The sequence below is a fragment of the Pholis gunnellus genome (assembly GCF_910591455.1).
Source record: "Pholis gunnellus genome assembly, chromosome: 18".
NCBI lineage: Eukaryota > Metazoa > Chordata > Actinopteri > Perciformes > Pholidae > Pholis > Pholis gunnellus.
In genome coordinates, this window is record NC_136545.1 from 19,009,540 (window position 1) to 19,026,626 (window position 17,087).

General features: G+C 43.6%; 2 protein-coding genes across 2 annotated transcripts in view; one reads left to right on the forward strand and one right to left on the reverse strand.

The window, feature by feature from the left end:
* lhfpl2a (LHFPL tetraspan subfamily member 2a) overlaps positions 1–3,414 on the forward strand; it is a 36,564-nt gene extending 33,150 nt beyond the window's left edge. Inside the window, exon 4 of the mRNA XM_079179219.1 lies at positions 2,332–3,414. Coding sequence (XP_079035345.1) covers positions 2,332–2,588 — 257 coding nt within the window. The 3' untranslated portion in view covers positions 2,589–3,414. The remainder of the gene's footprint in view (positions 1–2,331) is intronic.
* A 2,392-nt stretch (positions 3,415–5,806) lies between these two features.
* Positions 5,807–16,897, reverse strand: LOC306710752 (secretory carrier-associated membrane protein 1-like). Its single transcript, XM_079179435.1, has 9 exons — positions 16,737–16,897; positions 13,508–13,585; positions 12,596–12,703; positions 11,499–11,610; positions 10,974–11,102; positions 9,317–9,476; positions 9,123–9,224; positions 8,784–8,901; positions 5,807–8,654 (listed from the first exon to the last, which is right to left on the reverse strand). Exons 1-9 carry the CDS (start codon positions 16,791–16,793, stop codon positions 8,505–8,507), a joined length of 1,014 nt encoding a protein of 337 aa, XP_079035561.1. The 5' UTR covers positions 16,794–16,897; the 3' UTR covers positions 5,807–8,504.
* Between the last annotated feature and the right edge of the window lie 190 nt (positions 16,898–17,087).

The window sequence follows — 17,087 nt, forward strand, 5'->3', positions numbered from 1 at the left end:
GGAGACAAGAGCCAGTGCAGAGGGAGTAGTGGGGCTGGAAGGGTGGAGCACAGAGGGATATTAGGTTAGAAGGTCTAGCTTGTGGTGGTGGGGCGGGGGGGAGTGTGTGTGGAAGGAGGGGGTCTTAGGAGGGGTGGGGTTGTGAATTAAAACCATACCTTCAATCCATCACTGGAGCCGGTCTGGACGTCGAGGCAACATGTGGAAAGAATTTATGACCTAGTTTTCATTTCCTTGTTTAATATGATATTGGGTGCTTTTAAGAGGGAGAGAGGGAGAGAGAGAGAGAGAGAGAGAGGAGACAGTTTCACCTCCACATTTGTTTTTGTGTTTTTATGAAGCACAGCAGCGAGACCTAAAGGTTCAGACTGAACCTCTCTCATCCCCGTCTGGTTCATTTATTGTCTGTAATTGTATTACTGTGAACGTTTCCTCCTGCGCTCTGATTGGTCGGCTCAGCTGCGGAGCAGAAACCTGGTGACGTTGAATCACTTTGCAGACTGAAGGCTTTATGGTTTCAGTTGATGTGTAATCTATAAGGAGAGCAGAGTGTCTGGAGGAAGTACTATAAGTACGACACTTTACTGCAGTAAGAGTAGCAACAACAACAACAACGGGGTAGAAATACTCTGTTATGAGTAAAAGAGTAAAAGTACTAATAATGCAGAACGTATATTATATTACTGGATTATAATTATTGATGCGTGAGCTCATCACTTAAACGCTGCAGCTTGTAAAAGAGTTTAATTACTTTATAATTGGATTAGTGCTGACGCGGGGAAAGCATTTCCCATGTGGTAATGATTATTGGCTCAGCAGTAAAATATGCGGTGTTATTGGCTTCATTTATTGTTTTGTAACAGATTTATTGTCATAGAAATTTATTGTCGTAGAAATAATCATTATTGTTTGGCTATAATTCAATTATATGTAAATTGTTTCTTTTCAAATGACAAAGAGTTTTATAAACTAATGAAATACTTGTTAATTGTTAAAAGCAGAACACAGAAGGGCAATGAGGCTGTCATTGCGAACTAAAAACAATAAAGTTTCATTCATTTGTTGATTATATTTTGTGTTATTAATCTCAAATAAATCAAATAACTTGAGAGGAGAAGAAGTAGAAAGAAGCCGTTTCTTTCCTCTGGTGTTGAACTCAGGTCCCGGCAGTAGAAGTGGGTCAAAGTGAGACAGGAAGTGATTCCATCCAGGACGCCCGGAGGGTCAGCCAGAGACCGGAGCGGGGGGGGGAAGCCCCTCGTAGACCTCTTTCCTGTTGTTCTCCGACCCGACAGCCACGTGGGTCAAGATTCCGGCTCAGGGTCTCTTCTTTCCTGCCTCACCGGAGGCCTCGCCGTGGTTATCTTTACTCACGTTTCATCATCCGGGCCCCGACGGGACGCTTTGAACGCCGCGATGGCAGGAAATGTTGTCACGACGAAAACTCGCAGCGGTCACTCAGAAACTCGAGCATGTTTGATCTTGTGGAGGTTTCTTTTGCCTAAAGACGTGGATGTTTAATCAGACACGTCGGTTTAGAGCGAGAGGACGGTGGTCCGTGTTAATGTGGAGGTTATTCAGTGTTAAGCTTCTGTCTGATTTAAACACTCACCAAAGGAGGTTCTGTTTAGCCTATCGGACCATTTCACAGATGTTCCAGTTTACTTCCTGTTGCTGTGTATGCAGACGACATCAGCTGACGGGAAGTAAACATGGACCCCAAGCTGTCGGGCCCCAAACCTCTTTGATTTCAGCATACTGTAAATATAGAGTTTGGACGAGGAAACGTAGAACCAAGCCGGCAGGAGAAGTTATTTGCTCTCATCAAAGCCACCGGACTCCATTGACAAAAACATTTTATTTTACCTGATCATTGAAACACAAGATCTCCTTTGATGTCGATATTTTTAACGTATACATTCACATTCTATGTATGATTACATCCTTTGGACTGTCTCTACTGTAGTTTAATCATGCTGGTTATGCTGTCGGCTACACACAGCTGTCTGTCCGTCCCCTCCTTCGCTGCTCTTCTTTAGGTTTTTTCCCATATTTTCCCCGTTCATTCATGATGAATAAAAGCTTAAAAAAACGACTAATCCACTCAAGAAGTCAACGAGTCGACTAACCGACTGGGAAGAGGCCGTTCTAACTGCGTTTAGAGGGACGGCCTTCGAACTTGTAGTCAAAAACTCTCCCTGGTACCTTTTTTAAAATCTTACCTCAGGGTCCAGGAATGGAATTTGAGAAAATATTTCTATTTCTAAGGTCAAGAATGAACTTTCACGTCTGTAATAAACGTTTCCCTCTCTCTTGTTTCCCTCCTCGCAGGTCTGTTTCTGATCCTGGGTCTGATGTTGTACCCCGCCGGCTGGGGTTCGGACAAGGTCCAGCTGTACTGCGGCGCCGACGCGGCTCCGTACCAGGCCGGGCTCTGCTCCATGGGCTGGGCCTTCTACACCGCCATGGGCGGCACCGTGCTCACCTTCGTCTGCGCCGTCTTCTCCGCGCAGGCCGAGATCGCCACCTCCAGCGACAAGGTGCAGGAGGAGATCGAGGAGGGCAAGAGCCTCATCTGCCTCCTCTGAGAGGCCCAGACACTTTTGTGTAGAAGAAGAAGAAGAAGAAGAAGAAGAGCCACCTGCCCTTCTGTCTTTAATAAGGCCGGCCTGTGAAATGGAGGCCCCCGCATTGTTTACCACTAAAAACCGACTCTTTGTTTGTCTCCGTCTTGTGCTTACGTGGGAGGAATCTACAAGTGCCAAGTTGTGTTTTTCCTCAGTGTTTGTCTTCGTGTTTAACCGTGTGGAGGCCCAGAGAGGCGTTTTCTGTAAATAAGTGTGATGATATATATATTTTGTACATAGCGATGATTGCAGAATGATTGGCTGGGCTGATGATGTCACTCTTGCCTTTTTTTTTATGCCACCAGACCCACGAGCAGCCAACCTGTTAACTGTCTGCCACGTGTGAGCGTTTAGCTCAACAAGGGAACCACTACTCAGTCAGAATAAACTACTCGGGAGTGAACGGCTCCAGCTCAGAGTGGACGTCCTTTTTAGAAGCTTACAGAATGTACTGTTGTCTGAATCGTTTGTTTTTTTGCAGACTCTTGAAATGTATCGACGGAAAAAAAATGACTATTCGCACAGCAATGCACGAGGACGATGAAGCTCCGTGGTGCGTTCTGTTTGTCCTCTTCTTTCTGCAAAAAAGAAATCCTGATATGAAGTGAGCTGAACCCCCGTGCAGGGTTCCACGTCTGGTGCTCATCCAGCGGACGTCCTGTAACCTGTGCACAAAGACACGGACGTGCACGAGGAGGACGTGAAGTATCGCTGTTTGTTAGTGACGTCTGGTTTCAGGGAGTCTGTGGAGTCGTAGCTGGTGTCCTTCTGCCCAAACGAATAAAGAGAACGGAGAAGAAAATGAGGTTTCAGTTCTTTATACTGTGGAAGCAGTAACTGTGGGGAAGAGGAGGAGGAGGGAGGGGGAGGAGGGAGGGGGAGGGAGGAGGGAGGAGATGCAGCAAGTGGAGCAGCCAGCTTGGTGCTGAGACCTCGGTTTGGCCCTTTAGGTGGGGGTGGGTACTTTTTCCAGCCAGCGGGTGATCAGTTTTTCCACTGATGCAGAACTCTGTGTGTGTGTGTGTGTGTGTGTGTGTGTGTGTGTGTGTGTGTGTGTGTGTGTCTCATTCAACTAAGTCAAAGTATCCTCATACAACAAGTTCTTAAATCTTACTTACTTACTGAAAAGTTACTCCTCAGTTTTCCTACAACAGTCCAGCAACACGTGTCAATGTCGTTACAGTCCTTTCAAAATAAACTTCCGTCTTCACAGGAAGCAACTTGGTTTGTTTTAGGCAACAGAACTACTTTAGTGAGGTTTGGGAAAAAGATCGTTTAACACTTAGTTCAGGAAAAGATCATCAATACTTTTATTTAACAGCTGTAGTTACTTTTAAACATTTAGATCAGCAGTTCCCAAACTGTTTGGTTTGTGCCCCCTGAAAAAAACAATGTGTATTTAATGTATTTTTAAAAAAGTTATAGGAAAATTAGTAAAAATTTTTATATCACGAACTTTGTTTCTTCATCTCTCCCATTAATCATCTCATGACCCCTCAGATTTATCTGGTGACCCTTTGCGGGGGCCCGACCCCATGGTTGGGAACCAATAGACTAAACTAACTGATACACAATCGGTGAGATTGATGCTTCAAATGAACAGCGTGATTCTAAGAGAAAAGTCTTCAGGGATGACTTTATGATTCATTCTCTCACCTCTGATAAACAGCTGTTGACTTCAACCTCCAGCTCTGAAAACTGTCTTAAAGCTGCATTCTCTCTAATGTCCACCAGGGGGCGACTCCTCTGGTTGTATAGAAGTCTATGAGAAAATGACTCTACTTCTCTCTTGATTTATTACCTCAGTAAACATTGTAAACATGAGTTTATGGTCTCAATCTCTAGTTTCAAGTCTTCTTCAATACAGCATGATGTTCATTTAGTAAATGATGGTCCATTTAGAGTCAAACAGACCATAAAGCAGGGGATGCTTTAGGGCGGGGCTACACAGTGATTGACAGGTCTCTACCACAGCGTTGTCCGGTCTGGGAGTTGTCTGTGCTTTCGTCTTATAACTTTAACCCTTTCACGGTGTGTTTTCACTTCATGAAAGTTAATTGTGACATTTTTGGTCGTCTAAAAAATGTCTTATTCAGCTTGCTGTCTCTTGTGTCATCTCTGGTTCCTAAAAAAACAAGATGGCGACGGCCAAAACGCTGAACTCGAGGCTTCAAAAAACGACGGCCCACAAACCAATGGGTGACGTCGATGACGTGAGAGTGAACCACAAAACGGTAAATTAATCAATGAGCTGAAACTCACTATAAAGCTCCGTGAAGCTGATATGACTCTTTCACATATTGATATTAGATTATTATGACAAAAATATTGATTGGAAGCACTTAAAGATGTCCCACCTCCACGTCGTTCCCCAGCTACCAAACGCTGTAACCCAGCTGTTCCTCCCTCCATGTGGACTACAGAGGAGCCTCTGGCCCGTCCCTGTGGCTCCTCTCCCTCCACCAGCACACTCCAGAACTAAACACAGCGCTTGATGACTTCCAGATTAGACACATGACAAACGCAGTCTGAAGAGAGCAGCAGAAGCTCGAATGCCAGAGGTTTAAAAAAAAAGAAAGATTTTCCATTTTTATCGTATGAAGAGACTTCAACAAAAACCTTCTGTGGTCATCATCTTTAAGTCTTTTAGGACACGGGAAATATATTTAATTTTATAAAGCGATTGTGGCTCACATGTTAGCATACAGCAGCTAATGACATGTGACAGCCTGGATGTTTAAGTGGTTAGTATTCATCATCAGTACATCTTCGCTCCTGTGCATTATTATTATTGTTGTGTTCTCATCATGAAACATCTTTTCCCTACATCACTGATAATCACACCCCATCATTTATTTGGCTCTTTTGGGGTTTATTATCATCATCTTGACTTGAATAAATAACATTATTTGCCTTCAGTCTCTCTTTCGTCATGGCTTCTTGACATTCAGCATTAGAGGTTTGCAACTATTTGAACAACTCATTCTAAATATGAGAACTGACTATTGGTCTAAACTAATCTGCATTAATCTGCATCGCATTTAATCTCGTATTCTTTGACGACTACTGACCTCGTCTGGCCTCCGTCAGCCGGTGCAGCCTCACTGAAAACACAGTTTACTACACAGAGTGTGAAGCCTCGTCTCGTGTGCACCACATACAGAACACGTTTCACTTCATACAGAAGAAGAATTTTATTCAGTGTTAATACAATAAATATACAAAACTCAAAACTACTCAACATGCGACTGAAGTCAAACCGGAGTGCATCTTTAAATCACAGAGCAAAAAGCCGACCGTCTGGAAATCGTACAAAATATACAAACATCCCTCACTATGTGTTTTCCAATAATTTAATAATTGTATAGTTAGGGATGCTTATGGATTAATTGTCTGTTTTCTACCACATGTTGATCATGAAGCACAGCTTAAAGCCCATCTACAGCACGTCACACAGTTCACGTTGCAATCTAACGTCTTTCTCACATTTAACATGTTTCATTTATGTTTTTTTTTTAAAGCAAGTCAAAAAAAAATAACAGCTAAATACTGTAAGTGCCACTCGGTTTGATTCTTTTGAAGGAATAATCTCCTGTTCTGTACTCAGGAACACACATGCACCGGTTCAAATGAAGCCAGTGTGAAATACAAAAAAGGAGAAGTGAGCAAAACAAGGCATGTTGCAGGAAGCTTAAAATAAAAAAAAGAAAGTCTCCAGGATGTCGAGAAGGATCCCAGACCCACAGCCAGACTTAAGACGAAAGCCCCCCCCGCCCTCTATTTACACTCCCACACATCAAATACATACGAAGGCTGAACTGGTTTCAAACATGAGACACGACAGACGCATTCAGACGTGAAGAACGTGGAAACAGACACATTCAAAGACATTTCATCAGTAAAACGCTCTTATTTGTTTTTAATGACCACATACTGGGAATGAATCACCTTCAGATTTGATTGCTGGAGTTCAGTGATCGTCAACGTGCCAAATTATGAATACGCAAAGCAATGATCAGAACACCACAGCAACATTACCGGCCCCATTTTTTTTTTGTCATCTTTATATATATATATATATATATATATAATATAGCATATATATATATATTATATATATATATGTTGTTTTAAAGCACACGTTTATAACCAGGGGGCCAGTTAAGGGTCCGATTTCATATCATCTTTTAACCTCGTCATGCAAGTGAAGAGTACATCCTGAGTAGAACTGAGGTAAGTCTCCGGAAACACGAGAAGAGCTGGAGACGAGTTACACTTTTCCTCTTCAGAAGATAAGCTGTAGAAACATGCATCTGTACGGGACAGAGGACCTCTTCACTGTCTGCTCACAGGGTCAATAATTCATTTACTTCATGTGAAGACTGCGCTGAACTCAGCTGGTGAACGGGACATGAATTAAATATGGAGAGTAATGAGCGGGAAGGCGAGCGGCCATCGTTATAAATATCCTTCCATTTGCACAGATTACAGTGTGCAGACAAAGATTTAAAGTGCAACTTGGCGTCCTTTCACAATAAGATATGTTCGACCGTTTATGGGCAAAAGAATTCAAGCAGGAAAAAGAATACTCGAAAGCAAACTTTAAAGTGACAGTTCACCCCAAAATCCTAAATAATCTTTTGTGGATCAAACACTGCTTGTGGGCGTAGTTAATTTGACAATCGCTGAATTACTTTAGTCATTATGTTTGCTAGAGGTGCTTTGAGCTAAATGCTAACGTCAGCGTGCAGACATGCTCACAGCGACGATGCTAACATGCTATTGCTAAGCAGATGATAACCGTCTAACGCGCCTTCTTCACATCCAATAGTTGTGAGGAAAGGCGCTAAAAGGGAAAAGTCAGGGGATCGCCAAAGTCGGCACGAGTCATCCTCTGGGGACCATGAACACATGCACAAAGCTACACGGGAATGAATCCAATATCTGTTTAGATTTAGTCTGAACCAAAGTGGTGCATCACTGTCAATTGGAATATCTTTGCAGGAACAATTTGGATACATTTCCTGGGATAATGAGGTGTTTGGTATACTTAACAGATTTTGGGAGACGCATCACTTTAAGGAAGTAAGACTACGCGCTTTCAAAATAAAAGAAAGTAGAAGGCAAAAGGCAGTGAACTGGAATGCACAGCATTCATCTTCAGCAGTACACGGTCACTCCACCGGGGGGCAGCGGTGTTACGGGACGAGCTCGTGGAAAGCAGCAAGCGTGCGTTAACAGACAGCTAGAGCGTATACGACATGACTTCCGTTTGTCCGGTGATGAATTAATCTAAAAATAGAAAGTAGTGATGAGGCTGATGAATCAGGAGGAAAAGGCTCACGGGAAGCCATTAACGCTGGGGAGGGATTTTAGTGGGAAAATGCCCAGGTGACGACGGAAAGAGTCGGACTCACATTAGAATCCGTCTACAGAGGACGGACATTTAAAGAGGCACACAAACATCCATTTAGTTAGCCACACACACACACACACACACACACACACACACACACACACACACACACACACACACACACACACACACACACACACACACACACACACACACACACACACACACACACACACACACACACACACAGAAAATAAAGTAGAGCACGCTGGTCGAGTGGCAGGAGTGCAGCGTGGGTGATGAGAGCCTCCGCCCTGTTTGAATCCTGTTCACGGCGGTGGACTGAGATCACGTTTGACTGGATATTGTCAGAAGGCTGAGGGTGGGGGGGGGGGGGGGGGGGGGGCTCTTCATGTGTTCAAACAGGGCAGTTGGCTCTAGTGGAAGCTGGGAGTGAGCAGAGGAGGAGGAGGAGGAGGAGGAAGGGTGGGACGGAGAGATGAGCGAGCTCTCTGAGCCAATCAGATCTGCTCCTTGAAGCCTCCTTGTGCGGCCCTGGTGGCGGCCGTAGCAGCGGCTGTCTGGACCGTCTTGTTGGACATGACGCCCGTGGCGAACTCCTGCTGGGCCTTCGCGAAGCTGGCGCCGGTGGTCCGGTACATCCCGTGGACCTGAGGAGGGCGAGGAGAGATATGCGTCACAATCAACTCCATAGAGGCGACTTATGATCGACTTGTGACGCTTAGTTATGAATGTTTTTTTGTTCCTTACTGTTACGTCAGCTCTTTTGCTCGTATTACCTTTTTGAACATGATGAGGGACAGGACGGCCTCCGCGGTGAAGAGGGCGGCGATGAGGAGCATTATGATGCCCACCGGGACGCTGCGATTCAGGCCGGTCAGAGCTGAGATCCACCCGCTACAGAGGAGGGAGTCAGTAAAAGGAGGAAGTGAAACACGACTCAGTCCTGCTGTCAAAAACAACTACTTTTGGTCCATAAAACCGTGAAAAATGCTACAAATCACTATTTTAATTTACAGCCCAAGAAGATTCTTCAAATTTCTTGTTTTTGTCCAACTAACCGTCCAAAACCCAAAGATACGTAATTATATATCCACATTTAAGCCCCGATTTCTCACCTGGCGCCCCAACTGGTGATGCCGATACACTGCATCACGTAGATGCCAAACTGACAGATGTACACGAAGAAGAAAGCAAAGAACCTGAACGAGCTGTCGATCCTGCGGGACAGGAAACGGACAAACCGGGTATAAACATCACGCTGGTGGAGTCTTTCATCTGTTCATGCGAGGTCAAAATACTTGTTGTGTACCTGAACGCTCCATAAAGCGGTCTGTACCAGCAGACGAAGGAACAAGGCGTGAAGAGGATGAACCAGAGGATGGACAGGCCGAAGTCGACGCCGCGCGTGGCGTCCACACAGAACCAGGCCAGGCAGCCCACCATGTTAGCGAGCAGCGTCCCCGTGTGAACTAAAGCACGAGGACAGGAAGTAGCTGGATTAGGGAGATGCACGGTGACAGCGACACGTCCTCTTTATCGGGACAGAAATGAACATTTAAGATCTCAGTGACAGCTGGAGGGTGTCACTGTCACTGTAAAGTCGGCTGTTTCCAGTGTCCAGTGTCCCGACGCTGCTGCACGCCGACTCTTAATATTTCAACACGCAGCGCCGTGCACAAACCCATGTATTCAATAATTCATGATTACCGTCTGCTCCCGGGGTCCTAACATGTGCCTGCGTGGTTAAAAGGCGTTGCACAACAAGAGTGTGTGAGAGCGAAAGGGTTTTACACCTCGGTGTGGAATATGACAGCAGCCTGCTCGCTGACACACCGGAAAGTGAGATTCTTTGCTTTTATCTGAGACTAAAAAGAGAAGCGTCTGCTGCTCTAATTCTGCATCGAAAAAGAAACCTTTAGAGCAATCATCTGACCGAGTCGCTCCGTGTGACCACATGACTGCATCACGTGACCTCGTCATGAGGACGCCGAGGGCCTGAAGCCGCTCGCTCCCTGAAGCCCAGATGGAAAAGGGAAATGTGTTTTAGGTGGTAGAGGAGCAGCTCTTATTCAGAGGGTCTGATGGAGGTTCACTGGTCGAAGTAATTCAGTATTCTGATGAAGAAAAACCACAGGAGAACAAAACAGCTCGGTACTTATTTACAAAACGGTTGTGTTTTTTTATATTAATAATTATTATTATTATTATTATTATATTTGTCTGTTTTAAGATGTCCTATCTTTTTATAGACACAGATTTGAATCCTGGAAAAAATACTAATTTAATTTATATAATACATAATACATAAATAAAATATAATTAGCTAGTGTTGTTTAAGATTATTTTAATAAAATAAAAAACATTTCTATTTGCAGAGCTACACTTCTGTTTATAAACTGCGATATCAACTTGAACCAGGTCATTTATTGCATTAAATCTAGTTAAAGACGACATCATTCATCTTCTTATACGAGTTGGACGTCTTTTCTTTTGGCAGCAAAGGCCGACAAAGTGTTGGTGGAAGCAGCACGTATGAACAGAGAAATACTCGAGGAACTACTACTCATTAAAAAAGAAAGCGTGGAGCTGTAACGAACAGAAGTTTCTCTCATTGTGGTTTAGTCACATTAAAGGGGGAACAAGCTAAATAACATCTATTTGCAAGATTTGACGTCATAATCCTTTTGGCAGTGATTCCAGTTTGAACATTCACGCAGAAACCAAGGCTGGCGAGTATAAAACGTCCCTCTCAGCCTTGATATGTGGAAACATTATGACTACAAAGTTTCCAGGAGGCTCAATACTGATTAATGTGATGACAGCGAGGCTTCCACTCACTGTTCAGAGGGTTTTTGAGACCACAAAATGAATCGATTGGCCTGTAAAATGTTCAGAAATGTTCAAAAATATCCTTCAGGAAACCAACAGACCGAGGAATAAAAGGACTAAAAGTAAAAGCCACTCACACATCCAGAGGTAGTACATGATCTTGACCGTCTTCTGAAACTCTACGGGGATGTCCACTGTGATGTCGTGATAGAAACACGGGCCCACCGGGAACTTCTCCGGGAGGGGGGGCCAGTTGTTTTTCCTGCCTGGACCAAAAAAAACAAAGAAGAAGAAGAAGAAGAAGAAGCGTGAGTTCATGTTTAATCATTTGTCTGTATTTAATACACACAAGAGTCCACAGAACATGTGGTTATTTCATGTAGACAATCTATTTATTGCATTACAATAAAACATGCAATATCCTGATATGCTGGTAGGCAGATTATTTTAACCTTTTGAAAACAGTGCCGGGCTAACTGTTTCCCCCCGCTTACAGTCTTTATGCTAAGCTAAGCTAACCGCCTCTTGCTTCCAGCTTCGTGTTTACCGTACAGACATGAGAGCGGCTCTTCTCATCTACGTCACACAGTAAGCTGTGCAGGACCAGCTGTTGTCATGTTGAGCCCGTCTGCATTTAGAAACATAATTTCTCTGGTTCTGACCTCCTGAGGCGCTGAGTGACTGCATTTCTCTCTCCCGGCGGTCCAGCTCAGCAGCCTTCTTCTCCAGCTCCTCCTGTCTCCTCAACAGCTCAGCAGCAGCTCCGGACTGATCCTACACAAAAACACACACGCACATATATATATATATATACTGTATACATAAAACAAATGTCAACCACAGACTGTAGACAAGAAGTGTACCTAGTCACCCATTGGTTTGTGGACTGCGGTTTTGAAGCCTCGAGTTCGGCATTTTGGCCGTCGCCATCTTGGTTTTTGCAACCAGTGGACAGAAGTGACCATATTTGGACTGAGGAGGAGTGACGTAGAGACGCCGTATATGGCTCTGATAGCTGTAGAGACCTGTCAATTCCCATGTAGCCCCGTCCTAAAGCATCCCCTGCTTTATGGTCTGTTTGACTCTAAATGGACCATCATTTACTAAATGAACATCATGCTGTATTGAAGAAGACTTGAAACTAGAGATTGAGACCATAAACTCATGTTTACAATGTTTACTGAGGTAATAAATCAAGAGAGAAGTAGAGTCATTTTCTCATAGACTTCTATACAACCAGAGGAGTCGCCCCCTGGTGGACACTAGAGAGAATGCAGCTTTAAGACACTTCTTTAGAGCTAGAGGTTGCTGCTTGATATAAACACTCTGGTAGAAGTGTATAAGTGTGTGTCGTGTGTTTTCTCTGCTCATTTGTAATTCTCAGATTCTACTTTTGGAATAGATCCAATTCTCTACATGGGAGGTAGCAGCAGCAGCAGCAGCAGCAGCAGGAGAGACTTCACAAGAACTTGTTCCCAGGAGCCGGACGACGAATGAGATGCAGCATCACATCACAAGTTGTTTCCTCCAGCTGCCTGGGTTTCTCTCTGAGTCTGTGTCTCCCTGAGCAGCTACAGAGACTGCAGCAGTCTCCCGTGGAGCTACTTTCCTGTCCACAAACTCGGCGTGAACCAAACAAACCAATAAATAAATAACATCAGCATGGTGACGATGTAGAAATGTCACTTCTCAGCGGACCGGCCAGCATGAAGCCAAAGAAAACCAGGCAGTGTTTATGTCTGCGTGAGGTCAGTAATACCTGCGGCCGAGACTGCGAGTAGGCCGGAGGCTCCTCCGTGGGTTTCATGATGGCGGGTTGTGTGTTGATGGTGGGCGCCGCGACCTTGGACGCCATACCCGGAGGCGTCTATGGAGGAAACATACACGCTGTTAGTTACTTCTCTCAAACCGGTGAGTGTCTCTTGTGTTGCCGGCCTTTTAAACAGTAACAATACAAAAACAGAGCTGTAACTGGCAACAGTACAAACACTGTTTGCCTCAAAATGACTTGATTAATGATGCTAAAATCAAGTTTAGTTGAGGGTTTTATTCAAGTACAAGTATGAAAATAAAGGAAAGCCAAATAAATGTTTAGAGCTAACTTTAATCAAAGTGTAGGGCAACTAGAAACATTAAAAAATAAAACATTCAGGTTGGAAATGACCACTAATCAGAGCTGTTATGTTACAGTTTTATCTTATGGAACACGTCGTCATGAGATCTGTGCAATTAGAATCTAACATTTGAATCATATAGTCTTGATAATGATGCAAAACGTTAATCTGCTATCAAACAAAACTGAATTTCTGCAAAAATGTGGGGGTAACAGTTATTTCATTGTAATTAAAAATACATTTGAATGTAAAAAATGAGGGAACATGATGACTGACTTCCTCGTTTTGGGCCAATTTATTTACTGTAATTACAAAATATAGTTACAAAACTCACACTTGTGAAGATGTGTGTGTGATTCCTACAGTATGATGATATCTAGGAGTGATTTACTTACTTATTATTTTACATAATCTTTAATAAAAAGTGACCAATATATTCTCACAGCCATCGCATCACTTGAAGGTCAGAAATAACCTGGATCTCTTCAGAACTAAATGAATCCTGTTCATGTTGTTCAGATCTATGAGATGCATGAAGTCGTTGGTAAAGTACTCACTGGTTTGGCATCTGTGAAGGGATTGTACTCCTCCAGCCCCGGAGGAGCCGCCTGCCGTACTTGTGTCACTGATGGATCCTGAGAGAACAAGAACACTTTCAATGAACTGGAGAAGCTTCATAGAAAAGTAGTTAATTACTCAAATGTCACGAATACTTTTGGTATGAGAATCGCTCTTCAAATGTCTTTGTGTTTTTACCCCGAGGACAGCAGCGGAAATGTCAACAGCTCACGTTAATGTAGAAACCCTCCATTATTCTGTCAGCTGAAGGCCAAACAACCCTCTTTATTCAAAATGCAACAGGCCTATAATTCAATACCGGCAAAGACGGGATGATTCCAATAATTTTCATGGGAAGACGTCTATAAATAACCAAGTACACGAGTTTCAGGAGTAGAGGGGGAGGCGAACGCTTCTGGCTGCTGAAGACAGAAATAAAAAGAGAGACTTTGTGTTCCTCTAGCGCGCTGCTAAAGCACCTTCTGATGCTTTTAGGCTCATTCGAGCAACTTCAAACAGCCTTAAACACACAGAGTGGAATAAAGGAGGACGCTGACACATTGTTCAGCCTCTTAACGGTGACACACGAGTGAGACCGTGTTTACTTATGGGGTGTTTTCCACTATCGGGAAACATTCCACCAGTTAAGCAACATTATCACACATTTCGTTTTTTTATCGTTAGCTTACCATCAGCGGCCGTCAGTCACACACGAGTTTCATTCAAATTGCTGCTCAAGATTAACATCCAACCTGACGTTTTCCTGCAGCGCTGTCCTTATCCTGTCTCACTGCAGTCCTCTCGCTGTCTCTCTGACTCTTAAGTTTCTGAGAGCATCTCTACCGCTGCCCAACACACACACACACACACACGCACAAATACGCAATCACACACAGGCTGCAACTTGTCACCAGACCAGGGTCGTGAATATTTCAGGGTATGTTGTGTTTAAAGTTTAATGTCGCCCTATTGCACAGCCAAACAAGCGCATGCATATTCACCAGGTTTTCATCTTGAAATCTACGGTTACAAAAAGGTGAAAAATCAAATGATCCACCTGTTGCACGTCGGCCTGTTTGATAACTGGATTCATGTGTATGGATTCCCTGTCACCTAATGAGGCACAAACTGGAAGCTGGAAATAAAACAGGCTTTGTGCTGCAGAAGTCCCACCAGCTGATGACCTTTAATCCAACACTTCGCCTCCTGCACTGTATCTGATGGAGTGGAGCAATGTGCCACACACACACTGCTGGGTCACAAACCCAGTTCCCGTGTGGCCGCATGTTAATAAGCTGCTAAGACGACAAAATGTGATATCTATGCTTCATTATCGAAGCCATTAATTACATGTCTATATTTGCAGCCTACATCAAGTTGACCACGGCTGACAGTGTAGGTTAGCGTGACAGGTAAACAAATAATCTAGCTTTTAAGTTATTCTCGATTAAACGGGAACCTCAACCAAAAGAGAAGACATCCTGGACATCAAAAGAAAGGTCTTCTCCTGCACCTAGCAGAGGAGCTAATCGCTGGACTGGGAAGTTGTTGTTGTTGTTCTGAATTGACATGAGAGCTTACATTCTCTATTAATTAGCCTTCATCCAGAGAAATAGGCCAAAACAGAGTGAACTGCATTCAAAGTGCATTCATCAAGAGTCTAGACCGCGAGCGTATGAGACGCACACGTGACGCAGCAGCTACGCTATGGTTTTAATCCATGCAGCTGTCTGCAGCTTCATGCTACATGTTGACAGTTTAAAATCACTGCAACCACAATAGGTTCCCCGAGCATACAGTCATATAAGAGCACAGAAGAAATATTAGGCCGATGGGTCCAGCAGTGTGAGAGATTAGCCGTGGACAGACACAGAGATGCACACGCACAGAACCGAAAACATAGTCTCCTGGCGGAGATAACGATCGGAGGCACGACTGAGAGTGATGAAATTTAGCAGGAAAGAAGCCAGAGGGGATCCTAGCACCACATGTCGCCCATGACGGCACCATATGACTTCATGAAGTATTGAAGATAGCTCAGAGACGGGAACAAGGATCCATTTCTCCCCAGGCAACCCAACAAGAAAAAATAATAAAGAAGTGTGAGCCAATAAATGGCAGAAAAATGGCAGAGCAGCCGGGGTTCACTAGTCATGTCAGTATGTTAATGAGGCGCCATGAATAATTCACTTTCCGCGCGTCTGTACGGTCAAACTGTGCCGTCAGCGTCTTCTACCGTCTCACACACACTCTCACACACACACACTATAACAGAAATACCTTGTTCTGTTTGGTGATGTAGACAATCTTTATAAATCAGTTCTGGTAACTTATGAAGTGCATAAGCATTCTTTTTCACATCCAAAACAATAGGGCTGCAAACTATTATTATTTATATTCTTAATCTGTTTATTATTTTCTAATAAAATGCTAATTAGCTGCTTCCTTAGCGTCCATGTTTAATACACCTGATGAGGAAATGGAGAGGGAGGCAGGCACATGATCAGATGCATGCTTTCCATTTCCTTTTCCATGACAAGACTCTGTTAGCAGGATGTGGTTCAACGCCTAACTAATGCAAACAGCATAGAAGGCATGAGTGTGAAACGTGTGTGTTCTGCTCTCATTTATGTCTGTTTTGGAGAGATAAAAGACCAAAACTACTGTTTTAATCACATATTTGAAATGTAGCTATGCAAGAATCATTCTTTGCATATAGAATGTACATTATGGAAATATAATCTAAAGAAAAATCTATGTAATGTCCAATAAAATCACAAAAACAAGGTTATTTTAACAGCAGTTTAGTGTAGCTAACAGACATATGCATGGTACCTCTAAAGGGTCTATAAACGGTATAAAGTTGAAACTGAAAGGGTTTCACGACAGGGTTTAAATAAAACACCCTGCAGGACGGCTAGCACAGACTTTAAGCTAAGCTAACACACAACACACTGGTACCTGTACATGTTACATGTTATGTCACACCAGAGTGAACCAACACTAAGTGACAACACTGTAACTAAAGCCTACCAACAAGTGAATTAACGGGTTTTTGCTAATTGCTGTCATTACTAGTACTCAAGTAGCGTTAGCTTCATCACAGCACAGAACAGAACAATACGTGTCTGACTTTGTTCCTTGGCTGGAGTAACGTTGTTGTTATTAACGTGGAATAAAGGCTTGAGCTAATGCTAACATGGATAACGTAGCTAGCTAACGTTGTACCTGGAACGGGTGGTCGATCTCCGGGTCCGCGAACGGGTTGCTGTCGAAATCTGACATTCTGACTTTCCGTAGTGTCTCAAAACTACAAAAAACTTCCCCACCAAAAACACCAGAACCCCGACTCTCTTTGAGGTGGACGCCAGATAGATGACAGACACACAGACACGGTCCGGAGGTGAAGTGTTGACTGTGACCAGAGATAGTATCGGGATTGGTCACCAGCAGCGGATCACGTGCGATACAACGAAACGCCAGCCGGAAGTTACGTCACCAGCCTTTAACATTTCTTTTATTTTATTCATTTATTATTTTATTATTTTAAAACGTTACGCACGTATGGAAGCCCATGCT

Coding starts and splice junctions, on each gene's coding strand:
- LOC306710752 (XM_079179435.1), bottom strand. CDS start 16,793: ATGTCAGATTTCGACAGCAACCCGTTCGCGGACCCGGAGATCGACCAC. Junction 9,225..9,316: donor CCGCTTTATGGAGCGTTCAG/GTACACAACAAG, acceptor CCTGTCCCGCAG/GATCGACAGCTCGTTCAGGT. Junction 8,902..9,122: donor ATCACCAGTTGGGGCGCCAG/GTGAGAAATCGG, acceptor CCTCCTCTGTAG/CGGGTGGATCTCAGCTCTGA.